Genomic DNA, 12,966 nt, shown 5'->3' on the forward strand with positions numbered 1-12,966 from the left:
ACACAGTTTCTTATAAAGTTAAAAGTATACTTAACAATATGACCTAACAATTCTATTCCTAAATATTTTCTCAGGAGAAATAAAAACTTCTCTTTACACAAACACTTGTGCACACAAATTTGTAGCAACTTTATTTTTAATAGCCCCAAAGCTGGGGAAACAGTAAATACCGATCAACAGATGAATGGTTAAACAAATTGTACTGTACTCATATCTATATAATGAAAGTCTACTTAATAAAAAAAATTAATACAGGCAACATAGATAAATCTCAAAAACATGCTGAATGAAAAGAAGTCATATTAAAAAAAACTGCGTACTGTGTGATCACATTTACATGAAATTATAGGAAAGACTAACCTATTGGTCATTGCAAATAGAAGAAAAAAATTATCCCTTTTATTTCAATAGTTACATGTACCTCTGTGCCTTTTGTAATTGTTCAGGGAAAAATGGTGCGTTTAAACTTTGATTAGCCACAGAAAGATACGTTTGTGATAAGTACATAGTTTGAAAGCTCTTCTTAAAATGGGTTATTTTTTTCAAAAGGATCTTGTACAAATCAATATCAAAGAACCGGTTTAACAAGATTGGGGCACATTAAGTGCTGGTACAGCTATGAATAAGCTTTATTGGTAATTCAAACATGGTTGTTTAATAATTTTTGCATTTCTGGCAGAAATCTCTTTGGCGTTGAATAGAACTTCAGACCTCACCCCTCTCCCCCAACCCAACTGGAATAATTTTACCAAGTCCTTCAAAGGATGTTCACTTTCACTTGATTTTTTTTTTTTTTCCCTATCCCTGACCTTCATTACTCTACTGTGATCAACCAGAAATTGTTAGTATTTGCTTCTTTTACTTATAGTATTTCATTTAAATTGTTATCCCTTAAAAAATATATATGGAAGGGCCGGCCCGGTGGCTCAGGCGGTTACAGCTCCATGCTCCTAACTCCGAAGGCTGCCGGTTCGATTCCTGCATGGGTCAGTGGGCTCTCAACCACAAGGTTGCCAGTTCAATTCCTCGAGTCCCGCAAGGGATGGTGGGCAGCGCCCCCTGCAACTAAAATTGAACACGGCACCTTGAGCTGAGCTGCCGCTGAGCTCCCGGATGGCTCAGTTGGTTGGAGTGCGTCCTCTCAACCACAAGGTTGCCGGTTCGACTCCCGCAAGGGATGGTGGCTGTGCCCCCTGCAACTAGAAAATGCCAACTGGACCTGGAGCTGAGCTGCGCCCTTCACAACTAAGACTGAAAGGACAACAACTTGAAGCTGAACGGCACCCTCCACAACTAAGATTGAAAGGACAACAACTTGACTTGGAAAAAAAGTCCTGGAAGTACACACTGTTCCCCAATAAAGTCCCCCCCCCAAAAAAAAAATAAATATATATATATGGAAAATTGCAAAGACCATAAATAGCCCTAGAGGTCACTACTTTCCTGACTTTTATTATGATAATAATTTCCTTGCTTTACCTATGTATGCGTCTCAAACAAAATAGTTTTAACTTGTTTTTCAAATTTATATAAATAAAATCATTCCATGTATGCATATATTATTTTGTGCCTTGAGTCTTTCCCTCAATAACATGTCACTGAGAATTATCATCAAGTGTTGCATGAAGCTACCATTCATTTTAAAAAAAATTTTTTTTTTTCATTCATTTTCATTCTGTGTAGTACTCTTTTGTATGAACATACCACAATTCATTTTTTTTTCATTTTATTCATTTTTTTCTGGATACACTTTTAGGTTGTTTCCTAAAAGTTTGCAGCTGTTATGAATTACTTGATCTTGCTACTTAATTCTGCTGCTTGCTATTTGAATTCTGATAAAGACAAGCATCTTATATCAGCATCGCTCTGTATAATGTATATGCTGTTGGCAGTGCGGCGTTGCATTTTATAACTGGTGACAGAGCCGGTCACTTGCCCAAGCTAACACACCTGAAAATTAGTGAGGTACTAACAACTGCCACAGATCTTTTATTTCAGAGTATGAATTCTGAACTTCTCATTTTGTTTCACACTAACTGAGCATGCTTCATACCTCAACTGAGTTAAAGTATTTCAGATTTTAAAAAAATAGTTAGACTAAAGGTATGCCTCCTTGTCCTGTTTTTGAAATCATGGCTTTATTATTGTTTCTTAGGCAGTTGGCCTAAAAAGCAATTTTATTAAATTGTAGTAGGATGTTAGAACATAAAGTCTTTACTTTGTCAGCAACAAAACTCTTCATACAGGTGTAAAGCTAGTATCTTCAGCATTTGATTTCGGTGTGGAAAGTGAGGAGAGGAAGCTGATGGTGGTTATTACTTTTGACCAGAGATCCTACAGTTACACTTTTTTACTCATGTCAGTCTCTTTAAAAGTTTAGACTAAGCTTTTAATTCAAGGAAGCTCTGCCAGTCACTAAATGGCCTGATAACTCAATTCAGGCTTTCCCAAAATCTTAGGTCTAAAATCTATGAGTTTGTGAAATGCTCTCTGGTGCTGTAGACCAGTCTGAACCCTTATTTATGTGTGGAATGTGCTGAGCTGTGTTTAAAGCTAAGTTCAGATGTTGATGTTGTTGGAAAGTGACACTCCTTTTGTTATCCTAAGATTTAAAAAAGTAGAAAGTTTTCTAAATGGACATGTTTTAAGGAACTTTCAGTTCAAGAAGTGAAAGTAATTATTAGTATATTATTAGTTGGAATTTTTTGTGACAAATTCAGTTCTTCTCTAAAGGTGTTTATAAATGTGTTTTAAGTGTATTTATATACACTTTTGAAAAAAATTCTGGAAAAGAAGTTTGTTTAGAAAAGGAAGAAGATGGAAAAATGGTATGACATTCCAAGGCATGTTTGAAACATTTTAAGATTTATGTATTTACTTAATAAATAAAAACCTGCGGAGTTGTAAACATCTCCTTGGTTTGAATATACATTTCAGCAGATCTATTGTCTAGGTGGAAATATTTAAGTAAAACTGTATATCCTTTCTGTTTCATCTATAAAAATAGAAGCTCAAATTACTGTATTTAAAACATTCTTCCACTAGACATTAAAAAAGAGGAAATATTCTAATGTCTTTTTCATAGTACATGGGAGTAGGAAATACATATTTTTAAATTCTCAAAGTGAGGTGTAGCTTTACTCTAAATGGGAAGGAAATTTGAATTTGGGAAAATGTGGGCTGATAAAAAGTATTATGGATTAGGAAGCTATTTACTGTGTTTCCCCGAAAATAAGACCTTGCCGGACAATCAGCTCTAATGCGTCTTTTGGAGCAAAAATTAATAAGACCCGGTCTTATTTATTTATTTTTGCTCCAAAAGACGCATTAGAGCTGATTGTCTGGCAAGGTCCTATTTTTGGGGAAACAGGGTATTAATTCTAAGTATTAAACAGAAGGAATATGCATTTAAAAAATACACCTTCCAAAGTAAAATTAATATTTGAAGGTGGTTTCTGGCAAAGATAATTTAGAAATAAAAAGGAAATTGCCTAGCTTTATATGTAAATGAGAAAGTATAATGTAATAAATCAAACAATACATTTTAAAGCATCAGATTTCAAAATCGAGTATATTTTGAAATACCAGAGTAGGTCCATATCTGTATGTAATGAAGATATGTACACAGATCACCAGAGTAGGTACATGTCTGTACATAGTGCAACATTGATGAGCATAAAGAATTTTCTGTTTCACACAAAGGCGTATTTGTTTCTATAGAATCGGTTAAGAGATTTCATTTCATAATGACTTCTTAATGGCAAGGTCTTTGATTCAGGGTGGAATTAAACTTGTTAAATAGCAACACTGAAGTAATCATGATATTGTGAATGTAGCCCTTTGCTGTTACATTCTTACGAAGAAGGAAATATGTGAAACATACTATTCTTTTGAGCTTATAAACTTCTATAGTATTTACCCAATTCAGTGGACAAAGCTGATTTCATTCGATACTGCCACTTCCTTGTTTTGGGCGAGATGAAGAATAGAATGCTCATCCCTGCTTGAAAATAAGCATCCCAGGTTCCACATTTTAACTATGGCAATAATATAAATTTTCTTCCTTCTGATCTTCCTCCTTGAACATATGCAAAAACTTAACATGCCATTTTCCTGTAGTTTGTTAGAAGACTTGTGCACTGGACTTTGTAGAACAGGGTCCCAGCTTCATACTTTATTACTACCCACATTCATACATTGAGCATGCATGTATTATCTTCACTGAGGATCTTCATCTATACAAATAAGTAACATTCCTGCCTTACCAAGTTCAGAGTCATGGCTTCGGGGAAAGCAGAATTTACAAATAGGTGATTTATATTTTATCACTTGCAACAAAAATGTTAACATCTCTGAATAATCAAATTAATGTGTCTTTGGTCTTTGATCTCTTTATTTCAAGGATGGCATTTTCCCTTTGTTCTACCTACCACCCTATCTTTTAAAATTTTATATCCAGTCTCTTGCAAACATTTTCTACATGTGGTGACTCTGCTTCTCTCTCGCCCTTCACTCACTTCTCAGCCCACTGCAATCTGATTTCTGCCCTAAAACTGCTGTAGCCAGGGCCACCAAGTGTCAGCAGCACATTCTAACGGGCGGTTCTCAGTCTGCTGTCTCAGTGGCAGTTAATACTGTTGCCCACTTCTTTGTTGAAACAGGCTCCAGTGACACCACATTAATTGGTTTTTCCTCCTCTTTCTTTCTGAGAACACCCAAAGCGCCTCAGTAGACTTCTCTTTCTCTACCCATCTTTTAAATGCTGCTATTCCTTAGAGTTCTTGTTGCTTCTCATGATAATGCTTTCCCTAGAATTTGGCATTCATTGCTTCAGTTATAATCCGCTGATGGTTCCAAGACTTCTCCTTGGCTTCAGAGCTAGCTGTGTACCTAACTGTGTACTGGCCGTCGTCACTTGAGGGTTGTAGAAGGCTGCAGGTGATATGAACCTACATCAGTGTAGCTTCAGGCTAGAGAGGGAAAACTGTTGCCTCACAAAACCAAACTTCAGTTGCACAGGTCAAACGGGTCGTAGGGATGACTGGAACCCGCCTTCCTCCTCTCCTCTCTGCCTGTCAGTATTATAATCTCAGAACCATCTTCTGCAGGAAGTTTGGAACATGGTTGGCTAGGGTCGACCTTCAAGTCCACAGCTTGTCAGTCAAGAAGAAAAGATAGGTGCACTCTGACCAGCTCCACATGGAAAATTGCCTGACATGGATTCTAACGGACTCGGCTTGGTTGGCCACCTGGGGATAGAAAGTATTTTGACTGACAATCATTCCAGTGGTGGTGGGAGCAGGGATCTAACGTGTCGATTCAACCCCCATTCATCTTTCATGTACAATTCTAATTTCAAACGAGGAGGCAATAATTTTGTTTCTAATTAGAAGTCCAATGCGCAATCCATTGCGCCACAGAGCCACCTTCTGTTTCTAATTATTGATGAGTTATAGCTGACTGATTATATAGGAAGAATTGATTGCTATGGCCCTTACTATCTGGGTTGTCTATGAGAACAAAGGACTCATCTGAAGAAAGCTATATGAAAATGATTGGTATTTCTTTTTGGAATTAGAGATTTGTATGGCAATCAAGGTGTTCTAACTAATGATTTTAAAAAATGTATTAGAATAATTTATACTTTATAGTCATAAAATAGAATGTTCTATGAAGACAAGGATTTCTTTCTTTGTTTGCCGCTATATCCCTAACAACTAATACTCAAAAAGTGCTTAAAATCTGTTGAATGACTATCAGTTTATTAAAATCTTGATTTTTTTTCGAGTGTTTACTTTTTGGGGAAATAGTCTTAATTTTATCACAAATTTAAGAAATAAAAGCTTTTAAGGTTAAGTAAAGTAACTTTTCTTTTCCTTTTCCTTTTTTTTCTAGACTACCTGTCATAAGCCCTGAGTCAAGACGATTTTTATACACCTTCCCGGTAGTTCCGAAACGAGTTTCTGTAGAACCACAAGCAAAGAAAGGAAATAGTCTGACTTTTTCTTCATTAAATTGACTGTATAAGATACTTGACTTCCAGGAACAAAACACAGAGAAGTAATACAATTGTTATTTGGCATCATTGGACATACGCCCTGTTGAGGAGCGTTTGTGAAGCTTCCTGAGCGGAGATTTGGAAACGCGCTTGGTGCTCACTTACACTTTGGACTGCCAGCATGAGCGAGTTCTGGCTCTGCTTCAACTGCTGTATTGCCGAGCAGCCTCAGCCTGTGAGTATGAAGTAACTTCACATGCGTACAGATTGGGTGGGGTGCTTATGAAACATACCACTGGTTCTCAAGTCGAGGGCAGTTCTAAGAGGTGTCACAGAGAGTAGTGCAGTGGAACTCAAAACATCTGGTTTGAAACAAAAAGAGAAAAAGAAGTGAATGTTTTTTGAGTAAATACTATGTGTCAAGAACTGTGCTAAACCTTTGTACATGACAGAGAAGGTGGTGCTCTTCTACCAAGTAGGTGACTTCTGGAGGAACAGTGAGAGGAGGAGGACATGGGGGTGGAAGATGGGACAGCCAGATCTCCCTCACATCCTTTGTGATTTACCGTCTCATTTTCCTCACAGCCTCTTCCCTTTGAGGAAGATACCATTATCTTTATCTTTCAGTTGAAATAGATTGTTTTTTGCCCAAAGTCACATACATAGTTAGTGGTCTTAGCTGACTTCTTTTTGGTACATGCCTCATTTTTTGTGCCTTCTAAACTATGCATACGTTGTTACCTCTACCAGACTCCTGCCCTCCAACCTCCAGTTTTCTGTTGTCTTTTTTTTGTCTTTTTTTCTGTTGTCTTTTAAATGCCTGGATCAAATGTCACATCTATAAAATCTTCCCCAGCTATCTCCTAACTGAGCTAATAACCTCATCTGTATTCCCACCAAATCTTTAGTTCATTTTTCTGTTACAGCATGGAACTTCTCGCATAGTGAATAACTGTTCTACAGTCTCTTCCACTACATTTGTAATTCTTTAAAAAGCCCTGACCTGGGGCGGGGCCGGATGGCTCAGTTGGTTAGAGCGCGAGCCCTGAACAACAGGGTTGCCGTTTCGATTCCCACATGGGCGAGTGAGCTGTGCCCTCCACAACTAGATTGAAAACAATGAGCTGCTGCTGAGCTTCCAGAGGGGCGGCCGGATGGCTCAGTTGGTTGGAGCGCGCGGGCTCTCAACAACAAAGTTGCTGGTTCAATTCCCTCATGGGATGTTGGGCTGTGCCCCCTGCAACTAAAGATTGAAAATGGCGACTGGACTTGGAGTCCATTTCTGAAATCTGTTATTTTGGTACATGTGTACCTGTGCCACTACCCCGGGTTTTTTTTGTCTAGTAACAAATGTACTCATTATTTATTTATTTATTTATTTATTTATTTATTTATTTACTTTTGATTAGTTTTAGGTGTACAAAGCAACATAATAGTTAGATATGTACACCCCTCACAAAATGATAACCTCCCTCCCCCAAGCTACTACCCCTCTGACATCTTATATAACTGTTACAATACCATTGACTATCTTCCTTATGCTGTACTCCACCTCCTGTGACCATATATATATATATATATATATATGTACTTTTTTTTTCTTTCTTATAGTTGATATACTACCATACTGATGTATTTTATAATTTTTTTGCGGGGGGTAATATTGGGGAACAGTGTGTTTCTCCAGGGCCCATCAGCTCCAAGTCTAGTCGCTGTCTTCAATCTTAGTTGCAGGGGGCACGGCCCACCATCCCATGCGGGACTTGAACCGGCAACCTTGTTGTTAAGAGTTTGTGCTCTAACCAGCTGAGCCATCCGGCCGCCCCTCTAGCAACTCAGCAGCAGTTTGTTGCCTTCAATCTAGTTGTGGGGGGCGCAGCTCACTGGACCATGTGGGAATTGAACTGGCGACCTTGTTGTTCAGAGCTCTACTATACTGTTTTAATTGTTGCAGTTACGTAGTATATATTGCTGTGTCATGGAAGAATTCTCTCTCATAGATCTTCTTTTTCAACTGTATTAAGCTGGATTGTTGTTATATGGATCCTTATGTTTTTCTTCATATCTTTTCTTTGAGATATTTCATAATCATAATTCTATAAGTGTTTACTTTAGGATTGCATTAAATTTAGAGTGTAGGGCCGGCCCGGTGGCTCAGGCAGTTAGAGCTCTGTGCTCCTAACTCCGAAGGCTGCCGGTTCGATTCCCACATGGGCCAGCAGGCTGTCAACCACAAGGTTGCCAGTTCAATTCCTCAACTCCCGCAAGGGATGGTGGGTAGCGCCCCCTGCAACTAAGATTGAACACGGCACCTTGAGCCGAGCTGCCGCTGAGCTCCCAGATGCCTCAGTTGGTTGGAGCGCGTCCTCTCAACCACAAGGTTGCCGGTTCGACTCCCGCAAGGGATGGTGGGCTGTGCCCCCTGCAACTAGCAACGGCAACTGGACCTGGAGCTGAGCTGTGCCCTCCACAACTAAGATTGAAAGTACAACAACTTGACTTGGAAAAAAGGCCTGGAAGTACACACTGTTCCCCAATAAAGTTCTGTTCCTCTTCCCCAATTAAAAAAAAAAAATTTAGAGTGTAATTGGGTGAGAATTGACATCTTTAAAATTATGAGTAATCCCATTGAGAAACATGTTTTCATTTCTATAGACCTTTTCACATTCTTTTAGCAAAACTTTAAAATTTCATCATGGAAGTTTTGCAAATTTCTTGTTAGATTTGTTCTAGATATTTTTTAGGTTTTTATTCCTCTTCTGAATGAATTTGTTTTTCTATTACATTTCCTTATAGATTTTTCTAGTATTTAGGAAGCTAATAATTTTAATACACTAATTTTTTATCCAGATACTTTACTGAACACTTTATATTTTCCAATTATCTCCATATAGTGACTTTTTAAAGCCCTTTTCTGATATCGAACCCTTTTGTCCTGTTGGTACCTTACGGCATTGATAAGACCTCCAGGATGATGTTGAACAGTGTCGGTGATGGTTGAGCATCCTTGGTTCTGTTGACTCTAAAGGGAAAGGTTCTAATTTAAGCATGAAAGGAATGTATATTTTAGTGAATGTATGTTTACGTTGAAGTTATTATGTATAATTTACTATCTATATTACCAAGGATTACATTTTCAGGAGTTTTTGAAGATTATGGAATACTTGAGTCCTATTGCCATATGACTTTTAGTATGCCTTGTAATTTTTTGTTGAAAGTCAGATGTGCTAATACTGGGTAAAAGGAAAATAGGCCTTTATTATGAGGTTTTATGCTTATCTGGCTAGGGGTTAGGCCATACAGTTTGCGGTAGCTGTAGGTATCCAGATAAAATTTTTTTCAGTGTCCTTGGTTTTGTCTTTGGGTTTCCCTAGAGACTTCTGTTATATGGGAGCCCTACTGATATGGCAGGAAGGTGGTGGGGGAAGGGAAGCATTACATGCTACTGTGCACAGGTTCCAGCCTTGTAGTGAGCTGTGCCCTTGTGCTGGGACCCACGTAAGTGCTTCTCAGTTTGGTTTGGTTTTTTTCCCCCTTAGTTGAAGGAAAAAGGCCAGAGGGTCTGGAGGTGGGTATTTCCCTTTCCCTACCTGGGAGGCTAGAGTTGCCTAGAATCAGATATTTTCCTTCCCCAGCACTGGTTAGTTTCTGGTAAACCCGCAGTCGTTTATGTTCTGGTAAAACTGTTTCTCTTGAGGGTAGGCATTGTTAAGAAGAAAGAATGCTTTGGCTTATTTAAAAACGGCCACGTTTCCCCTCTCTTTGTCGAAGCACAAGGAGATGTTTCTCTTATATAGACTTTGAGAACATGGTAGACTTCTAGAGGCAAAACTCAAGCAAGTGTGGGGCCCTCATAAGACTGGTCCCCCTGGAGTTTTTAACTAAAGCTTGTCTACACTGATCTTCTGGCAATTCATCAGGTACAGTTTAGGTTTAACTACACTGGTCCTAGACACCCTGGAGGTTTCTACTTACGTGTTTCTGCCCCGGCAAAGTATGACTTTCTGTATCTGCCCATCTCTGCAATTCTGAGGACAGTGGTTCTCTCTGTGATCCCAATTCTCTAATGGATCTAAGAAGAGTTGTTGGTTTTCACTTTTTCTTGTATGGATGGGAGTGACATTGTCTAGGCTCTTACATGCCAGATTGCAAACCAGAAGTCATACTGCCATATTTTTAAAGATTGGTTTATTTATTGATGGTATTTATAGTGTACTCTGCTCCAATATGTGATATAAATATACTCATCAATAGCTAAAACAGAAAGACATAGATTAGGAATTTAAATACCAGGAACATACGGCCTTAGAATTATAAATATAATCCGTATTATGGTTTTCTTTATATCTTTTCTTTGAGATATTTCATAATCATAATTTTAATTCTATAAGTGTTTACTTAAGGATTGCATTAAATTTAGAGTGTAATTGGGTGAGAATTGACATCTTTAAAATTCTGAGTAATCCCATTGAGAAACATGTTTAGAAATACATTTTCTGCTACAGAAATGATATGCAAGTTGAGTGTTTCGTGCACATATCACATGTCAGTATTGTGTTATTGTTTGTGTGAAATATTCCACAAGAATTCCATGGGCATCTGATTTCTTAGTCGTTTGGACTTGCTCAGAAAAATGACACAAGCTCAACAGGACAATGTGGTTATTTACTGCAGTGGGAGAACGTTTGTTGGCATCAGGAAAACATTTCAAGGAGGCACTAATAATTTATATATGTTTACAGTCATCAAAACCATACCCTCGCAGTTCTGTTAGTATGAAGAGTGCCTTATTTGAAAACTGCTTGGTCATCTCTAAATTTTTCTGAAGTGTTTACTGAAATTAAGTGCTGCATGCCATCTCTCCCACTCGTTCTTTACCACCCCTGCTCTCGCACATTCCATGTGTGAAAAAGGAGCAACCCAACATCGGGAAGAACATAGACTGCATTTTTCTGTGTAGTAGCATAAGAATCATACTTTTTCTTCCTACTCCATTTTAGTGCAGTACAATGCAGAGTATAATAGAGTTCCAGTTTTTTTGTGCCTTCGTAATCCACATCTTTTTAATTTACCGTAGTGTGAATGCTATAGTTGCTGTTGCTAGATACACCTAAGGCTGTAAATGTAAAGTTGGGTGGTGTCTTGCAACTTAATTTATAAAAATGAAAAGATTTGTAAGCTGTGTACAGGACTGCAGTGAATCTCAACTCACTTTCTGTTCATATTATATGCCTTCTCTATTTATTGCTTTGCCACATGGTACCGATAATTTATAATGCTATTTGTCAGGTGATGATAACTGCTTTGTGGAAAAAGAAAACAGGAAAAGAAGATAGAGAAGGAAAAGGGGTGGTATTGAGGGTGTACAGGGAAGGCTTCTCTGATGAAGTGACATTTAAGCAAGGATTTAAGGGAAGAGGGCACACAGACACCTAGGGAAGCGTTTTATTTTAGTCAGAGGGACTAGAGCGGGCAGAGGTCCTGGAGTGCAAAGTTGTACTTTTATGTGAGAGGAACCTTAAGATAGAGTGGCCTGAGCCAAAGGGACAGTGGTCAGATGTGAGGTCAGAGAGGTAGCTAAGGGTCAGGTCGTGTATGACGTCCCGGGCCAGGAAAAAACTTTGGGTTTTATTCTTTGTGAAATGGAAGAGCAATCATTGAATGGTTTTGAGCAAAACCCCAAGTGGAAGAACATAGCCTTTTTCCATGTGGTTTGAATGTAACAGCCCACACTGAGAGCTCGCATGATTAACCAAGTGGCACATTCTAGGCCAGTGAGTGACCTTGTCCCCTTCTGTGCACTTGCCAGCAAGTCCTGCTCGGCGTGTAGTGTGTTCGGCAGACGGGTTGCTATTCTAGATCGCCGTGGGTGTCCCGAAAGCCCCGAAGCCTGAGAGAATGAACCGGCGCCTCTGAGAGGTGGCTGAGGAGACTAGCTGAGGGCATCCTGTGATTTCAGGGGACTTATAGAAAATGGAAGTGTGCTCGCTCTGGCGTGTGGTCCATCTCCGTACGTACTATGCTGTAATGGCCTCACATGGCACAGATTTTAGTTAGAACTTCCATTTTGAGGGGTCACATTCCATACACCATAAATGAGGTGAGAAGATAGTAGAAATGTCATCTTTTTTCCTTTTTCCTGAAAATAAAGTGCACGCTCTTGATTTGTCTAATTTCACACAAAATTACATTTATAACCACAGTCATCTCAAAACACTTAACAGATTAATGTACTTAATAAAAATAGAAAATTATCCTTATCAATTGAGAAATGAAAAATATTCCTACTTTTTAGAAAGGCATCAGAGAGAACCAATTCAAATGTTTTACCTGTATTGCTAAACCTAGAAATTTCTGTTTTATGCACTGGAACTGCCTGCCCTGCCTCAGGAGTGGCCACCGTTTTTCCTCATAGACAGTGTGGTGCATGGTCCTCCCATACATTTAATATCTTGTGGAGACAGGTGGAACTTGTTTATAGGTGCTTGAAGACAAACTGGAAAGGTTCTTGGCATAAGGGTGGATGGAAGGGTTTTAGCATTCGTGTCTTGTTGTTGTGTGCCCTTAGCCAGTCAGGAAGAGCTGGTAAGTTTGTGTCCATAGCATTGCTGATGAGTTCCAGTTGGGGAAGGGGGTAAGAAAGTAGCAGAAAGTCATTTATTTTCAGAAACTAGAATGCTTTTATAGGTTTGTAAATGTCAGATAAAATATTTTAATGCTTTTCTTAAATTGATCTTTATTCAGTTTGGATTGGTATGTTATAACCGTGTTTCCCCGAAAATAAGACCTAGCCGGACCATAAGCTCTAATGCGTCTTTTGGAGCAAAAAGTAATATAAGACCGGGTCTTATATTATAGTAAAATAAGAATGGGTGTTATATTAATTTTTGTTTCAAAAGATGCATTAGAGCTGATGGTTCTGCTAGATCTTATTTTTGGGGAAACACGGTATATATCTCAAGATGAGG

General features: G+C 38.6%; 1 protein-coding gene across 8 annotated transcripts in view; it reads left to right on the forward strand.

The window, feature by feature from the left end:
- CDC42SE2 (CDC42 small effector 2) overlaps positions 1-12,966 on the forward strand; it is a 107,315-nt gene that overhangs the window by 66,041 nt on the left and 28,308 nt on the right. For all 8 annotated transcript variants that reach the window (XM_019756133.3, XM_074313471.2, XM_074313466.2 and 5 more), the window contains one exon: positions 5,896-6,233. In XM_019756133.3, the coding sequence (XP_019611692.1) occupies positions 6,180-6,233 (54 nt within the window). In that variant the 5' untranslated portion in view covers positions 5,896-6,179. The remainder of the gene's footprint in view (positions 1-5,895; positions 6,234-12,966) is intronic.

The sequence above is a fragment of the Rhinolophus sinicus genome, chromosome 5, assembly GCF_057876585.1.
Source record: "Rhinolophus sinicus isolate RSI-liver-muscle chromosome 5, RSI-T2T, whole genome shotgun sequence".
NCBI lineage: Eukaryota > Metazoa > Chordata > Mammalia > Chiroptera > Rhinolophidae > Rhinolophus > Rhinolophus sinicus.